Source organism: Micropterus salmoides, unplaced genomic scaffold (genome assembly GCF_014851395.1).
Source record: "Micropterus salmoides isolate LMB-PRFRI ecotype aquatic unplaced genomic scaffold, ASM1485139v1 Ms_hic_scaffold_10, whole genome shotgun sequence".
Taxonomy (NCBI): Eukaryota; Metazoa; Chordata; class Actinopteri; order Centrarchiformes; family Centrarchidae; genus Micropterus; species Micropterus salmoides.
Genome location: NW_024040041.1, coordinates 13,010,132 through 13,030,129, shown reverse-complemented (window position 1 = coordinate 13,030,129; position 19,998 = coordinate 13,010,132). Strand labels below are relative to the sequence as shown.

The 19,998-nt window shown below is 43.1% G+C and overlaps 1 protein-coding gene across 2 annotated transcripts in view; it reads right to left on the bottom strand.

Annotated features, from left to right (window-relative positions):
- Positions 1-19,196, bottom strand: part of slc9a3r1b (SLC9A3 regulator 1b) — a 29,922-nt gene extending 10,726 nt beyond the window's left edge. The window contains exons 1-2 of one of the 2 annotated variants that reach the window (XM_038696887.1): positions 18,200-19,196; positions 1,339-1,509 (exon numbers count right to left, since the gene is read on the bottom strand). In XM_038696887.1, coding sequence (XP_038552815.1) covers positions 1,339-1,509; positions 18,200-18,778 — 750 coding nt within the window. In that variant the 5' untranslated portion in view covers positions 18,779-19,196. The remainder of the gene's footprint in view (positions 1-1,338; positions 1,510-18,199) is intronic. The other variant, XM_038696892.1, reaches the window with a different exon arrangement.
- Between the last annotated feature and the right edge of the window lie 802 nt (positions 19,197-19,998).

The window sequence follows — 19,998 nt, the reverse complement described above, 5'->3', positions numbered from 1 at the left end:
AGATTATTTTATTATTAATCGACTGATTGTTTGGTTTGTAAAGATTATGAAAATTGTGTGAAATACTGTCACAATAACACAGAGCCCAAAGTGACAACTTTCATAATGCTTGTTTGGTCCAACCAATAGTCCAAACCTCAAAATTATTGTTAAGAAATTAAAATAAATACAAAGGTAAAGCAGCAAATCCGCACATTTGTGAAGCTGGTACCATGAAATTATGCATGACAAAATGACTTGAAACAATGATCAAAATACTCAATCGATTAATTGACTAGTTGTTTCAGCCACACGTCCCCCTGAAATGTAGTGGAGTAGAAGTAGAAAGCGGCATGAGAAGAATAAACTCAGGTAAAGTACAGGTGTCTCTAACTTGTAGTTAAGTACAGTACTTTAGGTAATGTTACACTCCACCTCTGCTTTTCTCTTTTAAAACAAATACATTTATGTAGCCAGTCCCTCAAACTTGTATGTTGATACTTTTATATTCCATCCTAAAAGACTAAGAAAATATTTATTTTAAGACCTGATATTCAGCATCAATCATTAATGGAAATGATGCAACTCCATAAACAAAGAGGGTCCATTTTCACACAATGACAAAAAACTGAATTAGTGGGGCACTGGGAAGAAGAAGTGCAATGATTACTCGATTAATCAATTAGTTGTCAACTATTAAATCAATCATCAGCTTTTTTGATAACAATTAATCACTTTGAGTCCTTTTTTAAAGAAAAAATGTCCAAATGTCCTCATTTGTGAATATTTTCTGGTTTCTTTGCTCCTCAGTAAATTGAATATTTTAGGTTGTGTACAAAAAAGAGACATTTGAGGAAAATAATTGACAGATTAATCAATGACGAAAATAATTGTTAATTGCAGCCGTACCGGGGAGGCATTAACAGAAAATATTACTCTCTTTTTCTCATAGAAAGTAAACAGGCTGTCTATTTCATAACGTATAGGTTAGGCCTGATCCCATGCCACCCCATTCTTCTCTATTTTTATCCAAGTAAAAAAAACAACAACTTACAGACTGTCTAGAGCGGAAGAATGGCAGACCATTCAGGATACACTTTTTGCATGGATATTTTTGTGTTGCTCTAAGGACTCTAATCAGTTACTTGGTTTACTCTGTAACAAATTAAGGACAATTAATGAAGCAAAGTAAGGGACTTGCATTAATGCTTCTTACATAAGACCAAACCTTGGCTCCTGTTCAAGGAGTTTCTAAACTACAACGTTACCAGACCAATAATAATTTCCCTTAAAGTCCCTTTTATTACCCCATACTGAGTTACTGCCCTGCGTGGTCTAGCACTGTCTTTATTAAAGTACCTGTACTATCCTGTCCTGGGGCAGCAGACCTGCCCTCTCTGCTGGAGAGTCTTCATCCACAGCTCTGATGTACTGGCCCGGCCGTGCCCGCTCACTGTGTAGGTTGAAGCCATATCCGTTTGAGCCTCGCTGGATCACACAGAGACGTGGCCGCAGTTCAGTGCATACCTCCTGGAAGAGGCCAGAGAAGAAAGAGAAAACAGGTACAGTGTGTTAATACACTGTATGTGATATTCATCAATGAAACAACACATTAGCCTCTAAAAATACCTCCACCATTGGTGTCTGTTTAGGAAGAACAAGAGGCACAAAGATTACGGAGAGCTCCAGTGACTCGTTAACCATGAATATAAAGCCGAGGTTGAACATACAGGTGGCTGCTGCATGCTGATATGTTGTGCAGCTTGTTTTTAGCAATCATGAGTAAACTGAAGCTGCTGTTTGACTCCACGTGACTCCAAACTGCTCGCCAGGAAGGAAGAGGGTCTTGTGATTGGAGGTCTGCTGGGAATGTTTGTGGAGAATTTGGGGAGGGGGTAGATGGAGGCAGCCGGCTTGACTCTGGCCTTGTCGGCTTGGGGAAGGGACCGGTTCCGGTGTGGTCTGCAGCCTTTTCTCACTCCATGCTCCCGTGGAGGACAATGGAAGCTGGGCGTTGACCTCTGACCGCCTCCCCTCTCCCTGTCCCATCCAGTCCCGCTCTGGGATGGCAGGAAGAGTCAGGGTTGTATTGTCATCCAGGAAAAAGCTTGAGCTCAGACCAAGAGCCTCCCTTCCGTTGTATGGAAAAGACAATTTCTTTATTTAGCAGAGGGGCCTTAAATGGCTGTCATCAAAGAGGTCAAAACGCAAAAGTGAAACACAGGAGCTACAGAGAGAGAGACAGCGCTGGTCAGGTTAATCTTTGTCAGTGCGACAAAATCTGACCTGACACTCCCTCCACATCAGAGCGGCTGTGTGCTCCCGCCCTCTGTCAACTGAGCACTCGAAGACAATGAACAACCTCTATAAATAAGTCAGTGCGAATGACTCACTTTCTACAGAAAACACTGGCAGGAGGCCGATTGGTTAAAGCTACTTCATAAACATCAGTTGACATAAATTCACTTAAAATATGTGAGGCGATGAGACTTAACATTTTCCCTCCTATACAGCCCGACACTGGCACTGAATGATTATGTGAGCCAGTTGTTCCTTAACAGACCTCCATCAAGAATTCACTTTTCTCAGTAAAACCTCTTACTTGGTCCCGTTTTCAGGAATAACAGATAGGAAACACCAGCATCTTAAGAAGATATGCTGTTTGCAATTAACCACTCTAGACAAAAATAATATAAATAATGAGGGCGTTCCAAATATGATGGAGTGGTACTTTCAAACTGGGAATTTTATTTCCTAGAAATCATGTGATGTAGCAACAGTAAACTGCATGCACACACGTACACACACACACACACACACACACACACACACACCACACTTGTGTTCATCAATTCAGTTGATCTGTGACCATTTCCAAAGTGCAGACAAAACATAAACATAACAGCTTTCTGTCTTCTACTTGGTGCTCTGTGACAGCAGAGTAAAGGCCTAATTTGCAGTCTGGTGCTCACCACTATTAAGATTACAAGGTGCTCTCAACTCCTCTAACTGTAAAGCACTATCCACAATTAGTTTATGTGCTGTTGGGCACCCAAACGCAGACGAGTGCCATCGACACACAGCCTTGCATTAGACTCTCCGACACTCATCGGCTGCTCTATCTGACATTAGGCGTCCCTGAGAGAGAGGGTGAGAGAGGCTCTGGCAGGGAAAACAGAGGAGGGTTTGTGTCAGAGAGGAGTGGAGGGCAGAAGAATCTCCACGCGGGTCTGAAATCTGTGGAATCTGCTGAACACACACAAGCCAGGAGGGAATCCAAGGACCCACTATTTGTCAAATAACTGTGCGCTTGTGTTTCTGCTGTACATTTCTCTTATTGGTCCACCATGGCGTTCCAGCCAGTATGCGATAGGCACAGCTGCCAGTTATGTATCAAAGGAACAACCACAGAACATCCACAGGACGTTCTGTAAATTACAATCTGATATCATAACTCCACTGAGGCTCGTGGCTAAAACAGAGTGACATACTGAACGGCCTTATCTTTACACAGTGAGTACAATGAAATGTTTTGTGGCTTAGCTTTGGCCTGAGGTCAACATTACTTCAGGGACATTTGTATCTTTCCTCTCTGACTCTGTGTTTTGTTTAGAGTACGTCCAGGACCCTAAAGCATCTGCCAGTACATGATATGTGGAAGGACAACACAGATTCACTTATCTACTTCCTCACATTTAGTTGGGTTATTGTAAGGCTACGGCAGGGTTGTGAAAATCCTCAGCTTCCTCTTGTAATGTCATAGTTCAGCACAACATCATCTCACCTGTGCAAAACTCCTGTTCTTGCTTTGGGATCACAAAATAATTGTAATTTTTTTTCAAATAATGACAAAAGGTTTCTGTGACCGTCAAACAAATAACTTGATATGACGTGATATCTTGTTTGGCATGTTCAAATTCTAAGAACCATCCTCATTATCATTATTTCCAACTGTTACTGTGACTTCTGTGACCCAGAAAAATAGCGTTTCGAGATGAGCACGCTCTCTGTGTGACACAAACGTTCCTTTGAGGAGGGAAGTGCTGAACAGGAACTGTCGACACATCTTCCCACAATATGCTTCCCTCTGCGCTGGCTCAACTTCCTGACATGAAAGAGAAATCAATATACAAAATACACACACAAACATGTGCATGAAAAAACACATATGCACACCATCAAGGAGGCTTTCATTAGTTAGCATTTAGAGGATGAATTGTCTCTAAAGAAACTGACGCTGTTCTGCAAGGGCACCGTCGCTGCATCCTGGCCTTAGTGCTGCCCTGGACGATTGCGATTGGTTTAAGAAATGCAAAATAAGCCAGCATTTTTTTCTCCCTTTACCAGAATGATCTCCAGCACTGACGGAGAAAGGTATGGCTATGCAAAACTACTGATCCCCCAATATAAACATATGCTATTACATGACACTCATCCCATCTTAACCTGAAACAAACTGTAAAACAAGCTGAATGTGAGGGAAGGAGGAAGAAGCTTGGAGAAGACTTTCTCGAGATTAGTTTCAAATGTCACAGGCGCCAGTACGTTTCCTTGGCATTGAATGAATAGTTCAGTATTTTGGGAATAACACTTACTCGCTTCTTGGCAAAACAACAATTTCATAGGGGGTTATGTGCCAGACTACTTCTCGGTCGACCAGTAACTTCCTCGAGTCTCTGCTGGTTGCCTGGCAACTGCTCACAGCCAAGAAATAGGAAATAGTAAAGCACACCACCCCCCTTAAAGAGGGTGAGATGTCGTTTTTACACGTTGGTTTTTGTACTGATTAAACAAAGAAAGATATAACATGTTAATGAGTGAGCTACAGAGATGCTGAAAGTCGGACAGAGCCAGGTCAGCTTTTTCCCCCCTGCTTCCAGTCTTTATGCTACGCTAAGCTAACCGGCTTCATGTTGACTATTACAGACATGACAGTGATATCTATCTTCTCATCTTAGTTTCCGCAAAATAACAAACAGACTGAGAAGATCCAAATTACTGTGTTGCGTTAAGGTTTATCCTTCTTTCACAACAGACGCTTTCCCTCTCATGCTGTCAGACAGATTTCCCCATCAAGGGTTAATGGTTGCTTACATTTTGAATAATGGCACACATGTACATGCTGCTGTGTGTGAGTGGTAAACTGTTTTATCTCACTCATCTCATAACGTCGTAAGTAAATGCAGCACATGCTCACATGCTATACAGGCTACCTATTGTTTTTCTCTTCAGAGACACAGATAGTGCTGTAAATGACTGTGCTGCAGTACATGTACACTGTGTATGACGTTCTTCTTGGATGATGTATCATGAGTTGCACGGTACACCAGCGGTGCTTGCGTGGGTAAGGAGTGGACATTTAGCATAGGTCAACAGGGCCGTGTTGAGCGACAGACGTCAAATTTGAACGTTTTCACCGAGGTGACACTCATTCAAAGGTTCACATTGTTGGTCAGTCAGTGGGGCATTTCCCTGGTGTGTGTTCAACAATTCCTCACCGGGCATACCACAATTTTCAACGACACCCGCTGGTATAGCTATTCAACTAACATAGGCTGTTACTGAAACAGTACTGACACTGACTTGGAAGATACACAGTTAGGTAACACTCAACAGTCCAAATAAGGTGAAACCATTTTCTGTCATCTAGAAAGTAGAAGTGCATTATATTTCCACAAATGTCAAATTAACCAACTTCACTCTAACATCTGCTGCTCTTTAGCCTCTTTCAGGCAGCTAATGTCTGCATTGTTTCTCTCTCCACTGCACAGACTTCAGTAGGCTTCAGCAACTACAAGTAAGCCACTGCTTTAAATACCAGTCACTCAGATTACAACAATACAAACAATACCAGGGCCCATGTTAATATTCACCAAACACACTTTTTAGTCGCACAGCTATCTCTCGCAACTCTCACTGCTGCTCCAGCACGCAGTTGTCTCTATGTGTTTTTAAGAGTTTTCCCACACAGAGATTGACGTAATCCTGATTTGTTCCTGGTTTTCCTCGAGAAGCTGTGATAACCAGAAGACAAGATACCAAGGCAAGGTTAAACTTAAAGGCCTCTGATGTAGCTGCAGCTCCACGAACCACGTGTATGGGGAGCTGCTCTAGCTGAAGCTATAACTCTCTTGAAACTGAGGCAATGAATCCCATATAACACTATTTTAGGAGAGTCTTTGCTTCCTGGAATGTACAGTGAATATTTAAAACACAAATTATAGTTTTGAAAACAGCTTTTTGTAACAAATGGTCACAGGAATTTTCTTGGTGTCTTAAAAAGGCATTTACATGTTTTTTTGTGTTGATATGAATGATAGAAAAGCTAAAGGGTCAAGTAACAAGAGATAAGATTACTAACCTAATTAGTAATTAGATTACTACTAATTGTATTTCATGGTCATAACATCTTCACATTGAAGCCAAAATAACAAGAGCACATATTACATACATACAGTGGGTAAGGAAAGTATTCAGACCCCTTAAAATTTTTCACTCTTTGTTTCATTGCAGCCATTTTCCAAAAATCAAAAAAGTTCATTTTATTTCTCAGTAATGTACACTCAGCACCCCATCTTGAATAAATAATTTATTTAAATTTTTGCAAATTTATTAAAAAAGAAAAACTGAAATATCACATGGTCATAAGTATTCAGACCCTTTGCTGTGACACTCATATTTAACTCAGGTGCTGTCTATTTCTTCTGATCATCCTTGAGATGGTTCTACACCTTCATTTGAGTCCAGCTGTGTTTGATTATACTGATTGGACTTGATTAGGAAAGCCACACACCTGTCTATATAAGACCTTACAGCTCACAGTGCATGTCAGAGCAAATGAGAATCATGAGGTCAAAGGAACTGCCTGAAGAGCTCAGAGACAGAATTGTGGCAAGGCACAGATCTGGCCAAGGTTACAAAAAACTTTCTGCTGCACTTAAGGTTCCTAAGAGCACAGTGGCCTCCATAATCCTCAAATGGAAGACGTTTGGGACGACCAGAACCCTTCCTAGAGCTGGCCGTCCGGCCAAACTGAGCTATCGGGGGAGAAGAGCCTTGGTGAGAGAGGTAAAGAAGAACCAAAAGGTCACTGTGGCTGAGCTCCAGAGATGCAGTCGGGAGATGGGAGAAAGTTGTAGTAAGTCAACCATCACAGCAGCAATCCACCAGTCGGGGCTTTATGGCAGAGTGGCCCGACGGAAGCCTCTCCTCAGTGCAAGACACATGAAAGCCCGCATGGAGTTTGCTAAAAAACACCTGAAGGACTCCAAGATGGTGATAAATAAGATCCTCTGGTCTGATGAGACCAAGATAGAACTTTTTGGCCTTAATTCTAAGCGGTATGTGTGGAGAAAACCAGGCACTGCTCATCACCTGTCCAATACAGTCTCAACAGTGAAGCATGGTGGTGGCAGCATCATGCTGTGGGGGTGTTTTTCAGCTGCAGGGACAGGACGACTGGTTGCAATCGAGGGAAAGATGAATGCGGCCAAGTACAGGGATATCCTGGACGAAAACCTTTTCCAGAGTGCTCTGGACCTCAGACTGGGCCAAAGGTTTACCTTCCAACAAGACAATGACCCTAAGCACACCGCTAAAATAACGAAGGAGTGGCTTCACAACAACTCCGTGGCTGTTCTTGAATGGCCCAGCCAGAGCCCTGACTTAAACCCAATTGAGCATCTCTGGAGAGACCTGAAAATGGCTGTCCACCAACGTTTACCATCCAACCTGACAGAACTGGAGAGGATCTGCAAGGAGGAATGGCAGAGGATACCCAAATCCAGATGTGAAAAACTTGTTGCATCTTTCCCAAAACGACTCATGGCTGTATTAGATCAAAAGGGTGCTTCTACTAAATACTGAGCAAAGGGTCTGAATACTTATGACCATGTGATATTTCAGTTTTTCTTTTTTAATAAATTTGCAAAAATTTCTACATTTCTGTTTTTTTTCTGTCAAGATGGGGTGCTGAGTGTACATTACTGAGAAATAAAATGAACTTTTTTGATTTTTGGAAAATGGCTGCAATGAAACAAAGAGTGAAAAATTTAAAGGGGTCTGAATACTTTCCGTACCCACTGTACATACATATAAATTAACCCTTATATAAACAAGCCATGCTAGCAGCTCTGTGAGGCTAAATGCCAACATCAGCACACTAACATGCTTGCAGTGACAATGCTAACATGCTGATGTTTAGGAATAATATATTCATTAATAATAAATAATTATCTTAGTGTGTCAGCATGCTAACATTTGTTAATCAGCATTAACCACACAATGACGGGAATGTCATAAGTATTCTAGTATTTTGTCGTAAAAAAAAGGACAAATAAAAATTTGATCTGATGATGGCGCTAGCTGAATCGTCAGCAACATGGATTTGTGTATCACATTTTATTGCAACCCATGAGATAGTTATTCAATCTGGACCAAATTGGTGGACCCATCAACAGACAGACATAGCCATCCCTGGAGCAATGCCACTAGGATGTTGACAAGTGATAAAATGTTAGCATTTATGTGCATATCGCCCCACAAAATGAGCACAGAGTCTTTGTTTTTGCCTCCAAGGTACCCACAGGAGAGTGTTTGGCAGGCCAGATTGATTGATTTGCATCTTCAAAACCTTCTCAGAGAGTACTAAAAAGTAGCCTCCACAATAAGCATCCATCATGTTAATCACCCGCTGCCACCCTCTGATTCAGCCACCAGAGGCTTGAATCTGCCAGGCTCTCCTGCTGATTCTGCTCGACAGAGGCGCGCTGTAGCTGCGAGCGCTTCAGTCTCTGGCATGGAGGGAGCAGTCTGAGTGTGTGTGTGGGAGAGAGAGAGATGCCTGCCAGTTACCGTACTTCATATTTTCCCCGTGTTCGGCCAGAGGACTGATGTGTAACTATGGGCCTTAATAAGGGAGCTCACATATAGGCCGTCTATTACTGTAGGCTGGTGTCATTCCTGCACAGCCCTGGGTCTCTGACCCAACTACTTTTTTTTTGTTTCACATACCCAGAAAAAGGTCACATGCTGAAATATCCTATAATAAAGTAAACACCTCACTGACGTATTTCAACTGTTGCCACTGAAACTCACAAGTTCTGCAAATCATCAACTGATACCTGCCACACTAAGCTCATCTGTGCATGCAGACATGTCTTCTTTCATCTCCATGTATCACTCTCGCTCCTTCTGCTGCACAACCCCTCCTCCCCTCACTCTAATAAGAGAGGGCAGCTTTCCCATGAGTTTGGCCTCTTTGATCAGTATAAAGAATAACCGCTGAAGTGACACCCTGCCAGGCACTGTGGCATGACAAATCGTTGGCCTCCCGGTCCTTGTGATTGTCATGTGTAGCTTTTTGACGGAGATTAAGAGCCTCAAGGCCAGACTTTATAAATGTTTGATGTAAACCTGCTTCCTTTTAAACAAGCACAGCACAGGTTTTGTCCTCTTGAATATACGGAGCGCACCACTCTCTCAGGCAGGACGGGGGTTTTGGATTTCAAGTTGGACCATTGAACCAGCTGTGAGGCAGACAGACAGGGGAACAAAGCACATTACTGTCCCTCCACCTTCCATTTGAGGATGGGACAAGCTGGCTCTACAAGACACCAAAGAAAGGCTCTGCCGAGGGTTCCCATTGCAATATACTCTTTAGGGGAAAGCCTGAAAATAGAAAAGTAACGTCAGTCATCACAAAAGGGATACAGGTACTGATTAGACCAAACAGAGTGGTCTTGATTACCAGAGAGCCTTTAAGATCTTTGAAAATCAAGCAAGTAGGATCTGCAGAGCCTTCTGCAGCGTCCATGTTTAGTTTGTCCACTCTGTAGTCTTCTTTTAAAAAAAAATCGTGATTGCTTTCCACCCAGCGCAAACCAAGGAGTCAACAAGTGTTATCTCCTCTGCCAGTCTTCCTGTCTCTGACCCTCCACCCTTGCAGAGCTGAAACCAGCATCAGCTCAACAATCTGTAACGCAAGTTACTCTTCCACCTTTGACACACAAACACACGGAGCACAGCAGCGTTTGATGTAAGAAAAATTCCATTTAGAGAAAGAGAGGAAAGCCGCACAGAAAATACAGAAGTTGGAACGTGTGAACACAGACGGTCGGACTTCGTTGTTAAGCAAAAGTGACAACGTGATGTGGTCACACTCAGCATTACATTTACGCCTGTGCTATATGAGCAAATTCCAGTAGTTCATTACGTAGCCAGAGCGGTATGAGCTTTTCAGTCACAAGAATAACAAAATGTTGTGTCTAATTGTAGATGTTTTACTCAAGAATGAGCCAAAACAAACAAAAAACAAACAAACAAACAAAAAACTTCTTTGGTGTTCTTTCAGCTTACGTTAAGGATTGTCTACATTTTCCTAAATAAATTAATAAACCTCAACTACTTGTTGTATCACGCTGTTAGTGGAGCATTTAGGCAGCGGGCCATAATGAAGGCAAAGGCATTAGCGGGGGCAAGAGATGGAGAGTTACCAGTAAGTCATGCTCTTTACTTAAAACATGCCTTGTGGTGCATTATTGATGCTACTGTTCTTTTCTCTTGTGTGATGAGTTCTCCTTGGATGACTGGTGAATGTACTTGGTTATTTTTCCCAGTGTATGAAAAATGTTGAATGATGTTTTGCGGAAGGCTTGTCACTCTTTGGAGCTGAACAGGAACTATCTCAACATAATGGCTGGCCATCTTCTGTATGTATGTTTGTTATTTGTGTTATCCACAGAAATAAGAATGATTAAAGCCATGACAGGGTGTGCTTGGCCCAGTGGTGCTTTGAGCTAAACAGGCTGATGCTAAGCAGGTATATTTACAGGTATGTTTACCATGTTTATCATCTTACTTTTACGTGTTAGCATGCTAACATTTGCTAATTAGCACTAAACACAAAATACAGATGAGGCTGATGGGAATGTCATTTTTCGAGGTGTTTGGCCATAAACTTACGTATTGGACAAAATGAAATTTTGACCTCATGTTGGCGCTAGAGGAAACGCCAGATGGATCACCAAACTCATAATGAGTCATCTTCTGGAGTACGTGAAAGTCTGTACAACATTTAATTGTGTTCATCCAATAGCCGCTGAGATATTTCAGACTGGACCAAAGAGGTGGACCGACAGATAGATGTGATAGACCGGCAACGCCATCTATAGAGCATCACCAAAATACTATGACCACAAAACAAAATGGAGCAAGGAAAGCAAACTATATTACTAATTGTTGAATTTAAACTATATACAACAAGGAATTTTGGGATCCATTCTTCCTTTATTTCCTTATTTTGTTATCACAGTGTATGTGAACACCAACATGTACAATAATTCGCTCTGTCTTGGTTGTGCTCAATGCGTATGGCGTCTCTGTCTGGGAGGTGGACGGCGTGGGGTGAGTCTATTTCAGGGTGAACAGCAAGTCACCCCCCCACCCCGAGCAGGGCGCGGCCCTCCAGCTCATTGTCCAACCGGGGTGGTGAACCCTCAGCAGAATGGAGAGGGAAATGGAATGTGGCACTGTAGAGCCTCCGTGTAGTATCCCATGGGACCTAAACACCCCCCCCCCCCCCCACACACACACACACACACACTCACACCCACACGGTTCAGGTTCCACCCCTGACCTGGGCCACAGAGGTCCTGGCTGTGGGGACGGGACAGTGGTGCTGTTGTTTGGACTGACGTCATTGAGTAGTTTCAGTGAGCAAGAGTGCTGATGATGATTTGCAAAGACGACATTTCACCATATTGATTATTTGAGTCAATATAGCAATGTTATGTTCTCTCTCTTGTGATGTGGTAGAACTGTAACCTTTTGGCAGTTTATAACTGTCTGACATTTAAACAATGATACTACGTAATATATTTTAGAAAATATTGGGTTGTCCTGGTGACCTATAAGGGATTGAGATGCAGATTGTCCTCCCCTCTCTTCTCTCATTTCTTCGCTCCACTGTCGCTAAAAAAGGCCAAAAACTTGCCCAAAAAAGGCTCATACTCTTCGTACTTTGGTACACGCCATTTCTCTAATGATATTCAGCATGTTTTCACTGTTGTCTATGTTTCACCTCCTTGGTAAACAGGTCTTGTAATAAATTATGCGTCACTGTCTTGCATAATACTTCAGATACTCTCGTTATCTCTGGCGACAATTAGTAGTAGTAGGATAGTTTTGTATCATGAGTTACTCCTATCATGATTCCCACCCATAATACACACAAAAACAGCTACGTCCAAGAGACGTGCGCATAGAGTGTAACGACTGCCAGTATCTGGTGGTGGATACTAAAAGACAAACTGAACACATAGCACCAACTAGGCAGAGAGAATCAGGGCACTGCATGCAGCTTACATACGGATGATTTGGGATTTATTCACTGTTAAAGGGTTATATCTAATTTCTATCATCGTCTGTCGCCATTTATCATTTATCACCCGGCCCATACGTGTTACATAACACACTTGAGATTGCACAAATCTTTGAGTGGAAACACAATGAAGCCCCCTGACGCCCTCTTCTTATCACGTGGACCATTTCCCCTGTAACACACAGCCCGACGATCAACAAATAGCAGGACGGGGAACGGTAACTCCCAAACGTTCCCACAAGCACATACACCAACACATGCATGTAACATTAATGAGGAAACCCACACAAAACAAATATAAGTGCATCATCTGCCCAAAGGCTCTGTATGAGTAAATGTCAAGTGGCCGCATACGACCAGTCAGAATAAATCACAGAGTACATCTGATCCTGTCAGACAATGACACACACACCATTACCCAGCAGAGCCTGAACAATTCCTGACTTTGTCACAATGGCTTCAATGATGATGAACCAACAAACAGAGTGGAGATAGTGTTTACCTTGAGCCATGATTCAGTGTCTGTTGCTCAAACAACATGCTATTCAACCACTGGTTGAATAGCATTATGTTATATATCCTTTTTTGATATCATATCTGCTCAGATACACTTTAAGCTGTAGTTTACTGTCCCGCTATGGGCTGCTGCTGGGACTCTCCTTACAGGCCAGGGGGGTGAGAAAAGGATGGTGGTAGTGGTGGTGGGGGGGGACATCCACCAACAACAATGACAGGAAACCAGCAAAGGCCTAGACTCTCACAGACAGCAGCAGGCCGCCAGAAACACGCCCCTGACCATCCTGGCTCAAATAGTTACTGTAGGTGTGGCTGTTTCTGCCTCTCATGCATGACAAATGATCATCGAAAGCTCACTTTCTGTTGTATTAACAGAAAGTCTTATTCACACGCTATTCCTGTAGGCATTACATCAGATGTCAGTGAATGTGAGACTTGTTAAAAGTTAACGATCAATTCTCAAAACTCAAGTCAGTCTATCCTGCTGAAAAAGATATGACAGTACACAGATAGGTAAGTGACATTGCCATCATATTAGCCTCCCTTGTGCCATAAATTAGAGAAAAATTATGAAATATTTTATCGGGCGGTAAAGTTCTGCCACTGAAAAAAGACTTTGAATGTCACAACTGAGAAAACACATGGCCTGGTCTGTTAAAATGAGCTATGGACAGCCCATAAGAGCCAGTCAAGAAGACCATTATCAATCCATGCACTGAAGGCCTTGCAGTGGAGCGTACATAAAAAATAAACCAAATCCTCCCACACAACAGCTTGAGGATGATTTGTTTAGGGAAAACACGTGGCCCCGTGCAGCTGAAGGCTTCAAGCTCTTTAATAAGCAGGTTTTATACAAATGTGCAGATTAGAGGCTCAGATTAGAGGGCAGAAGAGTGACAACCGTCCCCGACATAAAGTCGCCCTCTTGTCTCAGCGTCCTCTATCTGGATAGATCGTACACAGCGATGCATATCACCAGAGAGTTTACACACACGCGCGCACACTTGGAAACACTTGCCAACATGCCAGATCTCATCTAGCCACAGTCAACTTCATCTGACACAGGCGCTCTTCCTTTCCTCTAATTAGTGTTTAAATGTAAGGGGCCAGCAGTCAACTCAGGAAGACTCCCAAAGACTTCTCACACTCTCTGCGTCCAAGTGAATCACTGGATAAAAACAGCCAGAGCAGTGTGATGATGACACAAATACAGGGTGTGGAAAACACATTTTTGTGGGTTTGACTGTAAAATGTTTCTGTATGAAATAATCCATTTTATAGAGTTTATAGAGCTGATTTGGTAATCAAGACCACTCTGTTTCTTTTAAATAATGACAAAACTAGTGGGATCATTTTTGTTTTTCGTTTGTGCTCAAACAACTGACTGATTTGTTGAAAAATGTGGACAACTGTCATTTAGCGACAGTTGTCCACATACTGGCTATTGAAAGGTCCCTTTCTACATAAGTCCAGTGGATGTGACAACATCCACAGTCTTTGTTCTGTGCAAAAATACCTCCAAAATGTAGCTGAAGCCAGTCGTTTTAGTAGGAAATTCTCCAATGAAAGACTTTCCCCCTAAATTTACAATCTGCATACCGCACTGCAGAGAACTCTGCTTTGGCACTATAAACTGACTCAAAAAAATATAAATGCTACCTTTCAACAAGTAAAAACAGTCAATCACAATCAGCACAGCCACAAATGCAAACTTGTTTTTGTTCGTTTTCTGGATGAGCTGATGGATCTAGATTTGTAATATGAGCTGAGAGAGAGCATCCGCTGCTACTACACTGCACTCAACAATGGCTGAGTAAAATGTTTTACTGCCTGGTAAACAAAACAATGACCTTTGGAACCCATGATGTGTTTTTTTGTGTGTGTGTGTGTTTTGTTCCAGGATGACGACAGCGGTTCCTATTTTGTTCCCGGGCCACGCTCCATGTTTTGACTTTCATCGCTGCTCACTCCACTTATTTTTTTCACACCTCCCTTGCCCTGTCTCACTTTCGCCTACCTGCATCCTCACACATGCACTGCAAACACACACACACACACACACATCAGCGTAACCATGGCAGCCTTGAACGAGGCTCTTTGGTTTCCGGAGAAGGCGTCGCTCTCTCGAACCCTCTTTTGTGTCACTTCAAAGAGGAGGCCAGACAGGCAAAGTGCGGACGTCAGTGTGACTGCTGAACCAACGCTGTGTGAGTCTTCCAAGGCTGTGTATGAGTGTGCTTGTGTGTGTGAGGGTTTTGTGTGTATATGTGTGTGAGGGTTTTGTGTGTATATGTGTGTGTTTGTGTGTGTGTATATGTGTGTGTTTGTGTGTGTGTTTGTGTGTGTGTCATTGGCCAGGCCGCAGACGCTCGGGCACAGGAATGCCGGACAGGATGTAGGGAGAAAATTCCAGAAAGAGTGGAGTCAAAGTAAAAAAACACAGCCTGAGGTGGCTCTGACAGCAACATAGAGACGCTGCAGACTCCCTGAGTCCCTTAAGCCCAATTACACATAAATATACACACTCTGCTGCGTCCTCTGTCCCTTTTTTTTTGTATGTAATTTTAGTTTTGTATGAGCTGTGCCTTTGTATAAAAAAGAAATTCCCAGCTGGGCTCAGTGCTTAGCATTATTCCAGAAGATTGTAAAACTCTGTTGAAAATTAAAGAAAAAAACGTTCAGAATGAGTTTGTTTGTTTCGATGCCACTTCCCTCTGGGTTGTGTGCCAGTGTCAATTGTACTGCCACAGGTCCATTAGGCCGTCTGTGGATAGTATAGAGAGTAAACACAGGAACAATCGCTGTATATTCCTACAACAAACAACGTAGCCCAGCGTTGCTCAAGTGTTGTGCAAAAGCGTGAGGGTAAAGAAACAAAAAATAACATAACTCCAAAAGGATTTGCATGCTCTGGACTTTTATTGTGGGGGAAAAAAACTATTTAAGGAAGCAGCGAGTGGCTCAGCAGAGCTTCAATATTGACAACGTGACATTTGAGCTGGGTTCAAACAAGGAGAGGGAGTTTACAAATAGGCAGCAAATTCTCTGAGAACATAAAAATATTAATTTGCATATGATGAACAAGCAGCCAGAGACGATGCCAGAGCAGAGCTGAAACGATAAACCAATTAAGCGATTTGTCAAAATAAGTGACAAAAACTCTCTAGCTCTAGCTTCTAAAATGTGAAGACTCTGGTTTTCATTGTCTTCTATGATATTTTACTGAATATCTTTGGGTTTTGGAAAAACACAGCGTTTGAAGACGTCACCTTCAACTGTGATGGACTTACTATGGACCAAACAATTAACCATTTCATCAAGAATGATAAATGTAGAATCTATATATCAGTCGTGAAAATAATTGTTAGTTGCAGCTCTAATTTCAACTGCAAAGCAACTAGAGCAAACAAATTAGTCAATAAATTGATTAGGCCTAGATCATCTGCAACTATTTTGATAATCAATAAATCATTTAGGTTGTTCGATCAAGAAAAATCCTTAATAGGCCTATTTGTGAGTTCCAGATTTTTTAACTCTTTTGGTTTTGGATTGTTGCTCAAACAAAACAAGCGACTGGAAGATGCCACCTTGGACACTGTGACAGGCGTTCTTTTTCATAGACTGAATGATTAGTCAAAAAAATTATTACTTTACTTTGATGAAAATAATCATTGGCTGCTGTTCTAAATGCGTTAGTTGTAGAGATACCACTGTCATGTCTGCATGGTAAATATGATGCTAACAGCAGCAGCAGGCTAGCTTAGTGTAGCATAAAGACTGGAAACAGAGAAACCTTTGCCTGGGTTTGTCAAAGCCAAAGGTAACTAAATATGGCTACCAGCATCTCTAAATCTCAATTAACATGCTATGTGTTTAATCCACACAAAAAATGAAGTGTAAAAACAACCCATCGTGGTTTTACAGGGGACTATATGCTGGACTATTTTTTGGCTGGGCGCAGTGACTGCCAGTTCTCCCTGTTTAAAGCTGCTGAAGGTAGCTAACTGTAGTATCAATCTTCTCATCTTACTCTCGGAAAGAAAACATGTACGCATATATCCCAAAATGTCAAACTGTAAAAGAGCAATATTCAAACTACATAGGCTACTACAATAACCAAAATGCCAGGCAATCTCCCAACTTGACTCCTCACTTTACCATTAGGTGTCACCACCTTTTTGACCTCTCTGACCTCCCATCTTCAGGGATCATCATAAACATAGCACAGCAGCACGAACATGCTCATTTGTGGCCCCACCATTATTACATAATGTAGAAAAGCTTAAATCAGGGCTTGTTGGGCAACACTTATTATTGTTATTATTCAGTTGTGCCTCCACCAAACCATACAGATGCCAGAACTGCTAGATGCACTAGATGATATGTTCACATCTCAACAGCTAGAACAACAGCGAAAAGTAAAGAGGAATAAAAATAAAAAACCACAGCAGGGTCTTCTCTCTGTGTCTTTGCTTGCTCTGCACACTGCGGCCTTTCTTCCCACCTCACTCCCACCCACAGCACTGTACACAGGAGGCAAGCTGGACACAGACAGAAAACAGCCTCGGGTGTAAACATCCTGGATGCAGCGAGGGGGCACAGATGTTCCAGTCTGGAGGCACCGTCTTCTCTTCAAGTGCTTTATAATGAATACCGGTCCTGAGTTCACAGCCGCGCGCGCACGCACGCACGCACACACACACACACACACACACACACACACACACACAACAGACGCAGCAACAAGTGGTCGCTGCAGGGTGAGAATGCACCCACAATGTTTTACAGATGAAGATCAAAGGTTGAAAAAATTCATTTTGTGGAGACACACTAACTATTCCCTGCTGGCTGTTGTGGAGGGTTTAGCAATGTCAGACATTTGTTATGGTCGGTTTCTACAGCACACAACGCAAAGACAAGTGTGTCCCCTGTGTTTTTATGCTCAGCCTCCTGGCATGGCTGTGATAACACATTGGCACCACAATCAAGTTATCTGAGGGGAGAAAGTTGAGCTACAGCTTCAGATGTTTCGGTTTTTGATTTTCCCAAAGCTGAACCAGGTTGTTTGTCCTCTCACACCCACAGCAAATGTCCAGCCAGCTGACCCTGCCCACATGCTCCTGGTTGCATGTGGGTGCAGCTGCCCATGTTATCCATGTTGTACACACAGAGCACCTATTCTTTCTCACAGCGCAACACACCCTCCCTGCGTTCAGTGGGTTTCATGTCATCACAGGCACTGGAGGCACGTGTGTCTTGAACTAAAGCTGCAGAAAAGGCGTGTGAAAATGACAGCTGCAGGCACTTATTGTAACTTTGACTCACCTTCTCAGAGTTGATGCTCAGTTTTTTCTCGACGTGCCGGTGGATTTCTCCGTTAGGCATACTCTCCGGGACCGGCGTGACCTCCCTAGGTGTCCCCTCTTCCTCCTCCGCCTCCTCGTCCCTCTTGGCGCGCCGCTCATCCCCGTGGTCCGTCCCGTCTAAGTCCACATTCTCCTCCGCCACCACCACCACCACCTCCTCTTCCTTCTCCTCTTCCTCCTCCTCGTCGAAGGGTATCGGGACACCCTCGGTGACATACTCCTTCAGACACTTCATGTTGTGTTTCTTCAGCAGCTGTTCCGTGTCCGGGTCCACCACTATGAGCTCCAGCAGGCCCACGGTGGCCCGTATCCGGGACACGACCTGCTGGTGGCTCTCGTTCTCCACGTCCTCCCCGTTCACGAACACAAGCCGGTCTCCTGCGCGCAGCCTTGAGGTTTCAGCCGGGCTGTCGGGCTCCACTAACCGGATGAACTGCCCCGTCTTACCTTTCTCCCCATGGAGGTGGAAGCCGTAGCCGTTGTCCCCCTTCTCCAGCGTGCACAGCCGGGGGCGCAGATACTGGCTTTTGCTCGGCATGGTGGGCTTCACTCGCCTTCACACTACTGTGGCTCAACCTGTGGCTCGTTCACAGTGGAAATGCCTAGAAGACCTGCTCAGGATGCTGCTGAGGAGGAGTGTGTTTAAATAAGGGGTACTCCTTCAAAAAAAAGATAAGAGCCCAACCCCCGCCTTCTTGGGGAGATTAGTCCGTGGGTTAAACGGTGATGTTGTTTGTCCCACTCTCTAGTCCACTTTCACAGACGTGTCAAGTCCCGTTTTGATCAGTAAACCCTCGCCGTGCCTCCTGCTGTCAGTCTGTCCTGTGCGCTGCGCAGAGAGAGAGCGAGAGAGAGAGAGGGTGCTGACCCGGGGGGCTGAACTCAGGCTGATTAGACTCAAACAGCAGTCGCTCCCCTTCAGTGTGCCACAAGAACAAAAAAAAAAAGAGGAGAAAAGCCACTCAGGAAGAGGGAGGTGCGTTCACGGAACAGCCCAGCTGGCTGCCTCATGCAAAGTAGGGAGGAATAAACACAATCCGAGGCTCTCCAGGGGACATAAAGCACGATGAAAACGAGAAAGCTGTTTGGATGAAGACTGTGTGTGCTGGTCAGTCCCACAAAGGCACAGACAGTAAATCCCTGGATAGTAGTTTTTGAAATCTTACACATTTATTATGTTTTCATATCCAGATATTGTACAGTTCGTTTTGATTTGTTTTACTTTTCCTGTCATTTTCATTTCGTGAACGTTTCCCACTTCTCTTTCTATAAACAACGCCTGTTGCACAGTTTCAACACTGTACATACATTTATACTTGATACCTGAAGATATATCTCATTTTCACTGATTACTTTTTTTGTGATAGGCCTCCATTCTATCTGTTTCATTTACTGGTGTCATTTTGTACACTCATTTTTCTATAATACATGGAGTATTTATTCTCTATAAATGCTTTTATTCAGTGCTGCTGGCTGGCAGAATTTAAATATCCACCCATCCATCTAATAGCTATCTAATATTTGTACAGCTGTATAATTTGGCCAGAGGGACGTAAATTACAGTGACTCTGTGGTTATATTGTGACCTTATCACACTTAAAAGCATTTGATTTGTTTAATTCCCCTCTGTGGCATATAATCTGCCATAAAACAGAATTCCTGTCAGTAATGTGTTTTAAATATAAAGAGCATGCAAGTGTTATTATAAGGGGGGTTTGAGTCACTGTCTGGCTGCTAGAAATAACATCTAAGATTTTT